General features: G+C 41.2%; 2 protein-coding genes across 5 annotated transcripts in view; both read right to left on the reverse strand.

Annotated features, from left to right (window-relative positions):
- The window catches only part of LOC106611249 (tyrosine-protein kinase receptor TYRO3), a 31,917-nt gene extending 23,435 nt beyond the window's left edge, over positions 1-8,482 (reverse strand). For both annotated transcript variants that reach the window (XM_014211260.3, XM_014211259.3), the window contains exons 1-4: positions 8,037-8,482; positions 4,458-4,641; positions 397-497; positions 85-255 (exon numbers count right to left, since the gene is read on the reverse strand). In XM_014211260.3, the coding sequence (XP_014066735.1) occupies positions 85-255; positions 397-497; positions 4,458-4,641; positions 8,037-8,094 (514 nt within the window). In that variant the 5' untranslated portion in view covers positions 8,095-8,482. The remainder of the gene's footprint in view (positions 1-84; positions 256-396; positions 498-4,457; positions 4,642-8,036) is intronic.
- Positions 8,483-8,595: 113 nt separating this feature from the next.
- LOC106611250 (leucine-rich repeat-containing protein 57) lies at positions 8,596-14,720 on the reverse strand. Of its 3 annotated transcripts, none has more exons than XM_014211262.3 (6): positions 14,510-14,720; positions 13,915-14,161; positions 12,187-12,322; positions 11,722-11,990; positions 11,424-11,609; positions 8,596-10,799 (listed from the first exon to the last, which is right to left on the reverse strand). In XM_014211262.3, the coding sequence occupies exons 2-6, from the start codon at positions 13,996-13,998 to the stop codon at positions 10,758-10,760; spliced, it is 717 nt and encodes a 238-aa protein (XP_014066737.1). In that variant the 5' UTR covers positions 13,999-14,161; positions 14,510-14,720; the 3' UTR covers positions 8,596-10,757. The 3 variants fall into 3 exon arrangements, with proteins under 3 accessions (XP_014066737.1, XP_014066739.1, XP_014066738.1); XM_014211264.3 differs by having other exon boundaries at positions 13,915-14,030; positions 14,510-14,708; XM_014211263.3 differs by having other exon boundaries at positions 13,915-14,233; positions 14,510-14,708.

Consider the following 14,720-nt stretch of genomic DNA (forward strand, 5'->3'; position numbering starts at 1 on the left):
TCCCACAATGCATTTTGAGAAGGTGAGAGGAGATGATGCAAGGAATCAAGGAAAGATTGAATAACAGCCCTGGTAGAGACTTACCGTTAACATGGAGTACAGATGGAGAGGAAGTGACGTCTCCCTCCTGTACTCCTCCCAGCCACCACAGCACCTCCACCGGGCCCGGGGGACCCACAGCAGTACACGTCAGGTTAAAGGGCACGCCAGGGATCGTAGCTACGTCTTGGGGCTCAAGTGTAAAGTGGGGGACACCTTGAGAAAGAACCAGAAAGTATGACCACGATATCAGGATAATACATTTTATCATGTTATTGGAAAAAAAAAAAAAGGCCGTTGTGTTGAAAGAAAGAGACAGGACAACATTTATTGATTTCAACGTATTGATTGATTTACCCTCTACTGTTATCCAGGCGGGCTCCGAAGAGATGGTCGAGCCTCGGAACTCTACCTCACACCAGTACTTCCCTGCATCCTGCTGCTGGACAGACTTCACACTGAAACCACCCGGACAGACAGACACACTCAGCGATTCCCCTAGTACTTAACATGATGCAAAAAAAAGAAATCACATTTAAAAATGATGTAGTAATTCTATAAACCAAATTATTCCCTGAGCACGCCCAAAAACACCTCTCCTAAAAAGATGTGGATTAGAACTGATAGATGAGGGGAAACCCACTAGGCTGAATGGAGGTAAAAGCCCATTACATATAACTGGGTAGCAGAAGAAAAATTGACAATATAACAATAAAGATAAAGAACCCCTGGAGGAGAGATGAAGTAGGCGGTTGTGGAAAAAGTACCCAATTGTCATACTTGAGTAAAAGATAATAGAAAATGACTCATGTAAAAGTTAAGTCACCCAGTAAAATACTACTTGAGTAAAAGTCAAAGTATTTGGTTTGAAATATATTTGAGTATCAAAAGTAAATGTAATTGCTAAAATATACTTAAGTAACAAATCTCAAATTCCATAAAGTAAACCAGACATACTTTTTCTTTTAATGTAAGGATAGTCAGGAGCACACCATCACTCAGACATAATTTACAAACTAAGCATTTGTGTTTAATGAGTCCTCCAGATCGGAGGCAGTAGGGATGACTAGCGATGTTCTCTTGATAAGTGCGTGAATTGGACCATTTTGCTGTCCTGCTGAGCATTCAAAATGTAACGACTACTTTTGGGTGTCAGGGAGAATGTATGTAAAAAGTACATCATTTTCTTTAGGAATGTAGTGAAGTGAAAGTAGTCAAAAATATAAATAGTAAAGTAGATTTCAGATACTTTAAAGTACTACTTAAGTAAAACATACCCATAAAACGACTTAAGTACTTTAAATACTGGAAGTAGGACAATAACTAATTGGAGCAATAAACTAGCTTGGGGAAAATTTCACTCAGCAGGACTACACTGTGTATTTGTATTAGGAGTCACTCAGGAAACCATTGCCTGCATTGACAGGTCCTACTCACTCATAGATCGGTCAGTTGTTTAGCAACAAAATCGATGCATGCGCAACTGTGGAGCAAAACAGGCGGGGTTTGCTTAGAATCAAAGGATTGTTGACAACTTGTAAACCAGTATATTTTCTCTCCAAATCTTTATTGAAAACATTCATACGTTTGCACAATGAGCACTTGTCTCTCAAATACATTATTACAATTGTTGATTAGCTAGCTAGACATGAGTCAAAACACCTCAAAACATGGTATCAATAACAAGATACAATGAGCTGAAACAAGCCACCTACCATTACCCATAAGGAAGCTTGTTGTCGTCATTGTTGCTAGCTACAGTGGTAAGAAAAAGTATGTGAACCCTTGGATTTAATAACTGGTTGACCCTCCTTTGGCACCAATAACCTCAACCAAACTTTTTCTGTAGTTGTGGATCAGACCTGCACAACGGTCAGGAGGAATTTTAGACCATTCCTCTTTACCAAATTGTTTCAGTTCAGCAATATCCTTGGGATGTCTGGTGTGAAGTGCTCTCTTGAGGGCATCCCAATCGGGTTGAGGTCAGGACTGACTGGGCCACTCCATAAGGCGTATTTTCTTCTGTTGAAGCCATTCTGTTGTTGATTTACTTCTGTGTTTCGGGTTGTCATCCTGTTGCATCACCCAACTTCTGTGTAGCTTCAATTGGCAGACAGCTAGCCTTATATTCTCCTGCAAAATGTCTTGATGAAGTCTCAAGTTTATCTTTCCGTCGATGATAGCAAGCTGTCCAGGCCCTGAGGCAGCCCCAGACCATTATGCTCCCTCCACCATACTTTACAGTTGGGATGAGGTTTTGATGTTGGTATGCTGTCTTTTTTTTTTTTTCCCAAACAACTCAACTTTAGTTTAATCTGTCCACATAATATTTTGCCAGTAGCGCTGTGGAACATCCAGGTACACTTTTGCGAACTTCAGACGTGCAGAAATGTTTTTTTTGGGACAGCAGTGGCTTCTTCCGTGGTGTCTTCCCATGAACACCATTCTTGTTTAGTGTTTTACGCATTGTAGACTCGTCAATACAGATGTTAGCATGTTCCAGAGATTTCTGTAAATCTTTAGCTGACACTAGGATTCTTCTTAACCTCATTGAGCATTCTGCACTGTGCTTTTGTAGTCATCTTTGCAGGACAGCCACTCCTAGGGAGAGTAGCAACAGTGCTGAACTTTCTCCATTTATAGACAATTTGTCTTACTGTGGACTGATGAACATCAAGACTAAGAGATACTTTTGTAACCCTTTCCAACTTCATGCAAGTCAACAATTCTTAATCTTAGTTCTTCTGAGATCTCTTTTGTTCGAGGCATGGTTCACATCAGGCAATGCTTCTTATGAATAGCAAACTCAAATTTTGTGAGTGTTTTTTATAGGGCAAGGCAGCTCTAACCAACATCTCCAATCTGGTCTCATTGATTGGACTCCAGGTTAGCTGACTCCTGACTCCAATTAGCTTTTGGAGAAGTCATTAGCCTAGGAGTTCACATACTTTTTCCAACCTACACTGTGAATGTTTAAATGTTATATTCAATATAGACAAGACAAATACAATAATTTGTGTGTTATTAGTTTAAGCACACTATGTTTGTCAATTGTTGTGACTTAGATGATGATCAGATCAAATTTGCTGACCAATTTATGCAGAAATCAAGGTAATTCCAAAGGGTTCACATACTTTTTCTTGCCACTGTATCTGACTGTCCAGAATCATAACACACAGATTTCTGCCTCATCGACGCGCACGCATCGTTTGTGACATTGTCACCTAACCCGTGTATGGTATCCCACTTCTGACAACAATCGGATCCAAACTCACCACTCCAATCAACAACCAATGAAGGACTAGTCACTAGACCATAGATATTAATCATTCTATCAATCATGTCATTCTTGTTCCCTAGACTAGACACAGCATATGGTGGATGTCCGTGGTATCTAGGACATTGTTGTGTGATGAGCATTAGCACACAGAAAGAAAAACGTTTCAGACTTCAGAGAGGTCAAACTGAAGATCTTTGAGCTTCAGTGCCTAGCGCATGTGCATGAGATTAACAGAAATGGCTGCCACTGACAATGCAAGTGCACTTAACCATTAGGTCTAGCAGTCTGCACCAAGCTTTAGGTCACTCAGTCACAGGCAGCTGAATGCATTCCAATCCAGCCTGCCCCTCTTTGGGGCCTGGTTTACCTGCTGGGTGGACCCCCATCTCTCCACTTCAGCCATGTTATTTACAGGTTTTTTTCTCTTTCTGCCAGGGACAACGCCTCCCCAAGCCAATTATTAAGCCTCACCCACATCGCCACCACCAGTACCCAAAACTACAAGTTCAGTTCCGCCATGTTGAGCAGACCTGAGTTCAAATACTATGTGAATCATTTCAAATACCCAGGTCTGATGTTGAGTCAAAGCCAGGGACAGCATCACTAACTCTATTTACGGTATTACACTGCATGTTTCGTCATAACACTGAACAAACTCATACCATAACATACCGTGCCTGCCTACATGCTGTTGGCTATTCCCTGTATTTGTACCTCCAAACATCCACAGCATATCTAAGGCAGACTGATCTAAGTTTGAATTTACACAAGGGCAAAGAATGTTGAAGAGTAAAAGGCAATGCAAGCAGCCACATGGTTTAAAGATAAAAACTATGTTGTTTTTCTAGCTTAATGATTCAATGTACTAGCACCTTCTCTCAAAATAGTAAAGAACTGTCAGGACACCTGACCTCTTGAGAAGCTGATCTAGGGGTTGTGAGCTAAGTGCTTTGCAACACTCCAAGGTTAGTTTTCTTGTGCTTTGTAAGACAGCTTCCCAATCATTTCTGGTGAAATGCAACACAAATGTGATGCTATGATGAATATGATGGAAGGTCTGAGGACATCTTCCAATCAGCCTATAAAGTGGTAAGGGTAACACTACTTAATAGTAGGTCAGGACTACTGAAGCACTGACCTGTGGAAGGTCTCCCAGTGGTGTTGCTCCAGTGGGATGTACATCTGGTCTGTACTGTACAGCTTCTCCCCATCCTTCATCCACACGATCTCCGGCTCACGCAGGCCCTCGATGGAACAACCCAGGCGAACCATGTTGCCCTGGGTTACCGTGAGGTTGGCGGGGTTCTTGGTAAACCTGAGTCCTAAAGGTCAAGGGGTAGGAGTCACCAGAGACTTGAATGGGTCATTCATTAAAAGCCTAAGTCCTAGGCATTTCTTCTTCACTTCTCTAAATGCCATTCAGAAAATATAATGGACGGGATCTGAGGCTCCATCAGATTCCAACACATATGCAGCGGTGAGCATTACAGGAGAGCTAGCTAGATACCCCTTAAAGGTAGCCTACAAAATGGTGTTTGTTCAGTTATTGTAATGTGCAGGCATAAAAAATGTTGAAGTAGAAATTGTGACACATGAAAATGGTTTTCCAAAGATATTTGAAAAAGAGTTGTTTTTGCAAGAGTCTTTTGTCTTTAGAACGGTTTGTCTCCATTGTGTTGCTCGGGCCATTGCATGCATCTTGGCCGAGTATCTGCATGCTCCGACTTGAGCCTGGGTGCAGACAGAGCAGACGTCATACAAGGCTGTAGAGTGCTGAAAGCTCTCCACTGTGGCAGCTCACTACAGCTGCTGTTGCTGGGTTTAGCTGCCTGCAACAGACCAACGGCCAGAGAAGTAATATCAATGACCATATTATACTGCAGTGCTCAGAGGCAGGGGAGTGTCCATGTAATCAAGCTAAATGTAGCCTGTAGGCCTCCCTATCCTCCCACACCTTCACTCTGTAATGAATGTCTCATTAGTACATGTCCAGTCCAATGACCTGTTACCCAAATGCTATATAAGAGGGGGTTGGGGGAAGCCTTCAAATACATGGGCCTATGTAAAATACTTATACATATTTGGATCCAATGGAATAGTCCCAAAAAGTGTAAATCAATCAAGCACACCTTAAATACTTGACTATGTATTTGACCAAGGTCTGGTCTGGACAAGGAAAAGGGAAATGACCTTTACATTTTAGTCATTTAGCAGACGCTCTTAGCCAGAGCAAAAGACAGTAGTGAGTGCATACATTTTCATACAGGTCCCCCATAGGAATCGAACCCACAACCCTGGTGTTGCAAACACCATGCTCTACCAACAGAGCCACATTGGACCAAATCTCAGTGAGAAAGGTGCTCAGTTTGAACTGGTTATTTTGCTCTTATGATAAACATTGTTACAAGAAACAGACCGACTTCAGTATTATAATTTTTGGAGAACAAGGTTGAGAATATCCTACTGAATTTTGTGCAAAACTTCTCTACTGTGGTCCCTTGTACTTGTGTGGTGAACAACAATAGTGGAATTGGCGGTTTGCCTTGAAAATAAAAGTCCCCAATTGAAACCGATGCAAACGGATAAAAAAAAATATGAAAACATGCCACAATTGGATTATAGAATGCTAAACAATGTTGGAATTCAACAAAAGATAATTCGTTATTTTGACCCCCAAAAATATATTTTTATAGTACTAGTGCACGTGACGATCAAAAAACAAGCTTGAAATCAAATTGTGAAGGTATTAGACTTCAGAATTCGATTGTGGGCATACTTACATGCACTGTAATGCCTAACTTATGAAATGTGGTACCAACCTACTCAGTGACATCTACAGAACACAATTATGTAGAGTTTACACAAATATTAGCATCTCAGCTCTTATTGCAGAACTCGACTGTAGGAAATCACTGTCCCAGTCAGTCTATTGTGTGTATTGGACATTCATATTGCATTGTACAGGCTAACCTATGGATTGTGCACTCATGAAATGGGGTATCAACCTAATCAGTGACAGCATACAGTTAATTAGATGAGTTCATTAATAAGGATTAATTCAAAATAATTTCACAACAAGTATAATGAATAAAATGATATCACTCAGCTAGAGCTTTCTAAACAAGTACTTTGAAATGTAAAATGTTGACAGAAAAGTCATTTAGCAGACGCTCTTATCCAGAGTGACTTACAGGAGCAATTAGGGTTAAGTGCCTTGCTCGAGGGCACAGACAGAATGTATCTTGTCAACTCATACAACCAACAGTCTATCATTCCTTTGTCGCAGAATTGATTAATGCTTTGCCCTGAAACGACTGCTTTGGAAAACAAACATACATACAGTAGATACCACAACTGAATTCTTTATGACAGAATTCATAATCAAGGACAATATCCATCACAACTCTATTCAATGCCAAGTATTGCACAGCCAGCTATTTGCGGAATCAGTACAGAATGCCATTAATCTCCATTTGGTATTACTGTAAGGCAGGGCTGTCAAACTCATTCCATGGAGGGCCTAGTGTCTGCTGGTTTTTCCTTTAAATGAAGACCTAGACAACCAGGTGAGGGGAGTTCCTTACTAATCAGTGACCTTAATTCTTCAATCAAGGACAAGGGAGGAGCAAAAATCCGTAGACAGTCATTGGTCTCCCGAGTGGCGTGTTGGTCTAAGGCACTGCATCTCAGTGCTAGAGGCATCACTACATACACCCTGGTTCAAATCCAGGCTGTGTCACAACCGGCTGTGATTGGGAATCCCATAGGGCGGTGCAAAATTGGCCCAGGGTCTTGCCGACTTGCCTAGTTAAATAAATCTATATACACATTACATTTAAAACACGTGCTGTAAGGAGTCCATAATTCCACAACTTAATGTTACGGTTGTCACATTAATCACTCTATGCTCCATGTCAACTGCTATGGCGACCCATTGTGATGACTTGACATTATCACTACAACTCAGAATGCCACCAATTGAACTCTGCTATGGTGTTGTGGGGTTGTCACGGAGTAGACTGATACCACATTTCATGGGGGTATTTGAATGTCCAATACACAAAAGACTGACTGGAAAGGTGATTTATCACAGTCAATGTCCTGTAATAAGAAGCTAATATTTGTGTAAACTCTACATAGTGGTGGACAGGACATTGACTGTTGGTGTCACTGAGTAAGCAGATTTCATGGGTGCACAATCCATAGGTAAGGCTGAAACATAAGTATGCCCCCAATGCCGTTATGAAGTATAATACATCCATAATGCAATAAATATATACATAGTTAAATATATGTCACACTGCTGCAGCAGTGCTCTTTCCCAACAACGCAGTAGTAATATAAAACAGAAACAGATTTTATATTCGTCAAATTAACTAAATGATTGTCTTTTGTTGAATTTATGTAATAACATTCTAACCTTGTTTGGCACTATCATCTAGTCCAATTGTGGATGGTTTTCACTATTTTTATCAGGTTGCATGTTTCAGAGGGGACTTACTTTGAAGGCGAACCGTCGATTCCACGATTGTTGCTTACACTAATGTTGTTCAACACACCGGTGTCTCGAGACTATCATCCACCCTTGAAAAAGGCTAAAATCGACGTGTTGACAAACGCTTACCGCGCAAATGTACTGAGTAACAATATAAAATAATATATTACACATTGAAACGTAGCCGTGTCCTGCAGTATAGGGATAACTTTTCCAACTTACCAGGGATTGCTCTACTACTTTGTGCCAAGAAGACTATGATCCAAAGATAAATGGTCATCTTTTCATCATCTGGTTCACAATTTGAGGCTATTTTCCACAAATATACTTATCCCAAGTGCTGAACAGTCGAATGAGTCGATGCCCTGAACTAAACGTATTTTCGGGGCTCCAAAGGTTTCCACACTAGAAAGTGACCGCTTGAGATTTTTCGCCAGTGATTTATCCAACGGCGTTGATACACAATTCACCAATACCAGATTGTCAGTAAATTCCTGTCCGGGATGATAGACAAAGTATATTGTTTTCTTTCCCGTCGTGAATAACCGGCTACACTTCTTTAAATAAGTTGGTGGACTTTTGTCTTCTAGGCTGATATACACGTTGTTGTTCTAGCCTCATACGACAAGCGGACGAAGTGCTGCTCTCTTGAGGAATGTTAATGTACATTACCGCCGCCTAGAGAGAGCGCAGGAAATAAGACTCCCAGTATGAAGTGGTATGAAACACAGTATCAATACAACACCTATTGAACTTAACTAAGGCACAGCGACACATAAGCAATTGTATGTATTATATTTTTATTAGGAGAACTTGCGATGAGATCGGGGTTTATTAAATTACTGCGTGTACTTTCCTTTCACAAAATTAAGGTTGTGGCAACCTGATATGAATTGGTCTGAATACTGTACACTCTTGCACAAAGCTGTGCAAAAAATGGAATCATATTTAAGGAAAATTAAATAAAAGCATTCAAATGAAACAAAGTTAAGTAATTCTACATAAATCAGTGTTAGTATATTGACACAATTCATGGAGAGTATTCTGTTACAATTAAATTACATACACCTGATAAATTACATTTGTTAATGACAGCCTAATGCAACTCCTCCTTTCACAGAAAGTGCACCCTTGATCAGCAACACTGATCAGAAAATAGATATGAATGATCCTCTTTGTGAGGTTGTCTTCAATCTAGTAATAAAGGTTACTAGAGCCTTGCCCGATAAAATAATATGAAGAGGATCCATCAACACTTCTTTGAGGGTCAAATTTAGAACAGTGGAGGTGATCCTGTTTTGTGGATTTTATCTGATACAATCCCACACACTTCTTAAAATGTCTACAAATTATTTACAGAGTTAAATTACTAAAATAGTAAGGATGTGTTCAACAGACCAACTGAAATAACACATGAATACAAATCAAGTCCAAATAATTTAACTACTGAGCATTCAAAAGCAATAAGAGTATGCTTGTGAAGAGCCAAATGTTCCGATCAAAAATATAAACGCAACATGTAAAGTGTTGGTCCCATTTTAATGAGCTGAAATAATAGTTCCCAGAAATGTTCCATACACATAAAAAGGTTATTTCTCTCAAATTCTGTGCACAAATTCGTTTACATCCTGTTAGTGAGCATTTTTCATTTGCCAAGATAATCCACCCACCTGACAGGTGTGGTATATCAAGAAGCTGATTAAACAGCATGATCATTACAGATGCACCTTGTGCTGGGGACAATAAAAGGCCACTCTAAAAATGTGTAAGTTGACACACAACACAATGCCATAGACTTCAAGTTGAGGGAGCATGCAATTAGCATGCTGACTGCAGGAATGTCTACCAGAGCTGTTGCCAGTGAATTTAATGTTAATTTCTCTACCATAAGCTACCCCCAACATCGTTTTAAAGAATTTGGCAGTACGTCCAACCAGCCTCACAACTGCAGACCATGTGTAACCACGCTAGCCCAGGGCCGCCACATCCGACTTCTTCACCTGTGGGATCGTCTGAGACCAGCTACCCAGACAGCTGATGAATCTGAGGAGTATTTCTGTCTTTAATAAAGCCCTTTTGAGGAGAAAAACTCATTTTGATTGGCTGGGTCTGGCTCCCAAGTGAGTGGGCCTATGCCCCAGCCCAATCATGACAAATCCATAGATTAGGGCCTAATTTATTTATTTAAATTGACTGATTTCCTTATATGAACTAACTCAGTAAAATCATTGATATTGTTGCATTTATATTTTTGTTCAGTATAGATTTGTTTACATTTAGGCTGTGCTTTTCTTCATTCTTTCACGGTACCAGAAAATCTAGCTCTGGTCCAGGGTTTTATGTGTGGCATGCTGATGAAACAGCTTTCCTCAGCTGAAAATAAACACTCTGGACCAGAGCTACAAAAAAAATGTGACGTCCCATTCCAGATCCACAGGGTAAGCCTGACATTCTGTACTACAGTTTTCATTCGCTTGCTGGTCACGGCACAAATACTATCTGACAGGCAAAACACTGCTTGATACTGAACCGAGGTGTTTGACTTCTACAACAATTGTATTGTTTGATCATTTATATGCAGTTAAAAGCCAATGTATGTAGAGGGACATTTTGGCCCACTATACTATTTAAGTATAACCCGCTTAGGTTTTCGTTCATAAATTAGTATTCAAGATGCAATTTCTATGAATATCGTAAGTGAATGCACTGTCTATCGTCCACTGTTCACATAGTTCTCTATAACCATCCATGGTATCCTGTTGCTGTCATACACAGATCATAGCATGCTGTCAATCAGTACTCATTCTACTGTGGTTCTTGCTCTGTTGTAACCTGTTGCTGTAGTGCAGAAGCCATATATACTGTAGTAAGACAACCACTAGGGAGGGTGCTTGGGTGTAGTGCACAAGCTGGACTCAGGGGGATGCTCCCTCTCACTACTCTTCAGGCAAACTTCTTCTTGGTTGCAGTGAAGCGCTCCATGTACTGTGGGGTAAACAAATGAGATCGCCATTAGTCACATCTGGGACACTACGGACAGCATAACAACTGAAGAGATTAGCTATTTGTGTAAGCACTGAATGGTTGGTTCAAGTTCTAACTATTATAATAGGTAAGTGGTCATATCAGATTAGACCTTGATTATTCCAAGCTTGGGAAATTCAATTGTCATTTTAAGCTTCACAAAATAATTTCAACACTGTAATATCATCATAGATGTATTTAGTGTCAGGGGCTATATTTGACCATTGATTATGTCAAGTGCAGGGATTATGGCTGGGAAAGAATACTAGAGCTGTCTGAGCCACAACTTTATTCACATGATCCTCCTTATGTTGAACAGGAAATCCCATTATTGTTGAGGTAGTCCACCACTCTGGGGAAAGAGTCTTGTTTCCACACTGATCACAAACAAATTACGTCAACCATGGGGGACGGATATATTTCAAACCAATGCCTTTGAAACTCATGAGTGGTTTAGTTTACAATAGATATAAAGACAGCTTAGTGATTTAGTGCAGCAGCATGACTGTTCCTTGCTGTAACCATGACCATTCATTTGGCAGTAGGCAGCAAGTTAAAGAAACAAGAATTTGTTTCACGCCTTACCTTCTCATACCCTTCCAGGTCCCGCATATTTTTCACCTCGAACAGGTTGCCCTCCACAGAGAGCAGAGACACCTGGGAGCTGGTGAGGATGGACACAGGGATGGAGGCAAGCTCTAGACAGTTCTCCTCCAGTCTCAGCACCTTTAGCCTCTGGCAGGTGGACACCTCCGCAGACACTACTGAAATCTGGGATCATAATTTATATAGATTTGATTCTAGATTAGGTCCCTGGTTAAAAATAGTTCACTATATAGGGAATAGGGTGCCATTTGAGATGCACCCATAAACACCTGATTACCTGGTTCTGGTTGAGATTGATCTCGATGGCCTGCAGGGCCGCTACCTCAGCAGGCACAGCCTGGATGTGGTTCTTGGACAGGTCCAGGACGTCCAGGTGTCGTAGGGAGCCGAGGCCGCCAGGAAACTCCCGGAACTTGTTCCCAGACAGGCTGAGGGTGCGCAACGCTTTCAACTGCCCTACACCGCTAGGGAGCTGCGTCAGTTGGTTCCCATTCAGCAAGAGGGTCTCTAGTTTCTTAAGCTTCCCAATTTCATCTGGGAGACTTGCTATGTAGCACAAAACAGACACACTAACTTAATATATAGCCTAGCTATAGAGACTGATTGAAGCAGAGGAATTCACATCAATAATCAATGCACCTAATGGGCATTCATTATTCAGTGAAAGCAAAGGGTTAATAATTTGTCATCAACAGATGCTGTAGTATAAGACAGAATCTGAGGAGATGTAGCAACCACTTACTGAGTTTATTACAATTTAAAGTCAGACTCTTCATCTGAAGGAAATTTCCTATGGCGGCAGGCAGCACTTCAATCTTGTTGGAAGACAGATCTACAGTCCGTAGGTTTCCAGTCAACCTCTGGAGCTCCTCGGGGAACTGAAATATGTTAGTGGGGGGAAGAAATGCGCTGAACAAAGATAAACACAACATGCAACAATTTCTAAGATTTTACTCAGTTAAAGTTCATATAAGGAAATCAGTCAGTTGAAATGAATTCATTAAGCCCTGATCTATGGACTCCACATGACAGAATACAAAACTGAATATGTTGGTCACAGGCACTGTACCTTAAAAAAAAGGTAGGGGAGTGGATCAGAAAATCAGTCAGTATATGGTGTGACCATTTGCCTCATGCAGTGCGACACATCTCCTTCACATAGTTGATCAGGATGTTGATTGTGGCCTGTGGAATGTTGTCCCACTCCTCTTCAACGGCTGTGAAAAGTTGCTGGATATTGGCTGGAACTGGAACCCACTGTTGTACCCGTTGATCTAGAGTATTCCAAACATGCTCAATGGGTGACATGTCTGGTGAGTATGCAAGCCATGAAATAACTGGGACATTTTCAGTTTCCAGGAATTGTGTACAGATCCTTGCGACATGAGGCCATGCATTATCATGCTGAAACATGAGGTGATGGTGGCAGATGAATGGCACGACATTGGGCCCCAGGATCTCGTGAGGGTATCTCGGTTCATTCAAATTGCCATCGATAAAATGCAATTGTGTTCGTTGTCCGGAGCTTATGCCTGCCCATACCCCCACCGCCACCATGGGGCAACTCTGTTCACAACATTGACATCAGCAAACCACCTGCCCACATGACGCCATACAAGCGGTCTGCCATCTGCCCGGTACAGCTGAAGCTGGAATTCATCCGTGAAAAGCATACTTCTCCAGCGTGCCAGTGAAGGTGAGCATTTGCCCACTGAAGTCGTGAGGTCGACAAGCACACGGATGAGTTTCCCTGAGACGGTTTCTGAGTTTGTTCAGAAATTGGGTTTTGCAAACCCACAGTTTCTGTTCGAGTGGCTGGCCTCAGACGATCCGCCAGATGTGGAGATCCTGGGCTGGCGTGGTTACATGTGGTCTGCGGTTGTGAGGCCGGTTGGATGTTCTGCCAAATTCTCTAAAATGACGTTGGAGGAAGCTTATGGTAGAGAAATTAACATTAAATTCTCTGGCAACAGCTCTGGTGGACATTCCTGCAGTCAGCATGTCAATTGCACACTCCCTCAAAACTTGAGACATTTGTGGCATTCTGTTGGGTGACAACTGCACATTTTAGAGTGCCTTTTTATTGTCCCCAGCATAAGGTGCACCTGTGTAATGATTATGCTGTTTAATCAGCTTCTTGATATGGCACACCTGTCAGGTGGGTGGATTATCTTGGCAAAAAATGCTCACTAACAGGATGTAAACAAATGTGTGCACAATTTGAGAGAAATAATCTTTTTGTGCATATGGAACATTTCTAGGGCTCTTATTTCAGCTCATGAAACATAGGACCAACTCCTTACATCTTGCATTTATATTTTTGTTCAGTATACATACATTCAAACCGTCGACTACAACAACAACTGAATGGAATTCAGCTAAATAAACGAAGCACCAGTTAGCAGACTGCCGTGGAGTGCTGATTTTAACAAGCAGACTATAATGGGCTGTGTGTGCATGCAATTCTTACCTCAGGGAGACCTTTCCCTGTCAGCTGAAAGATCCCAGTCTTCTGTGAGTTTTCCAGATGGGCTTTGATCGCACTGTTTCCCATCTTTGTTGTAGTTTCCCGCTGATGCGGCTCTCCTAAGTGATGATCTTCAACTTTACAGTTGGTCACACGCTTATGTAATCAGCTAGCCTATTATTGTGATGATGGTGACAGATACTGGGGTTGTGCCTTTAAGATAGATACTTCCCTGGTTGTCAGTGCGGCCCTTATAAAAGATCAATTATACAAATCAATCATTAATTGCTGCTGCCGGCGTTTAACTATCCGTTAACAGTTGCTGATAAACAAGAAAAGGAAGAACATGATGTAAGAAGCTAGCACTATCTAGCTAACGTTAGCTACCCTACTACTAGTACTGTCTGAGGCAAGCTTTGAGACATTCATGCATATTATTGAAATTGGGAGTAATTTATCTAGTACTATAACAGCAAAGGGTCATACCTATTTGTTCTTTTAAATAATATTTTCCCAAGGATGGTAGATATTGTTGAGGCTGTTAACTCGCTGGCTAGCTATGCTAACGTTAGACAATCTGGGATTTTAGTTTACTTACCTCAGGAGCTGATTTGTCCTTCTCGTGCAATACTTGTCTGTAAATTGTAACTTATATATTAGGAACAGATAACTATGAGGGTTATTGGACTAGTCGAACCTAAACACAAGCCTAGGACATAGTGCTGCTCGAACAATAAACATGTCGTTAGGAAGCTAACAGCTTGACGTCAATGCATATGTCTGTATGTGGCTCGCTCAGCCAATCCGCT

Source organism: Salmo salar, chromosome 09 (genome assembly GCF_965601325.2).
Source record: "Salmo salar chromosome 09, fSalSal1, whole genome shotgun sequence".
NCBI lineage: Eukaryota > Metazoa > Chordata > Actinopteri > Salmoniformes > Salmonidae > Salmo > Salmo salar.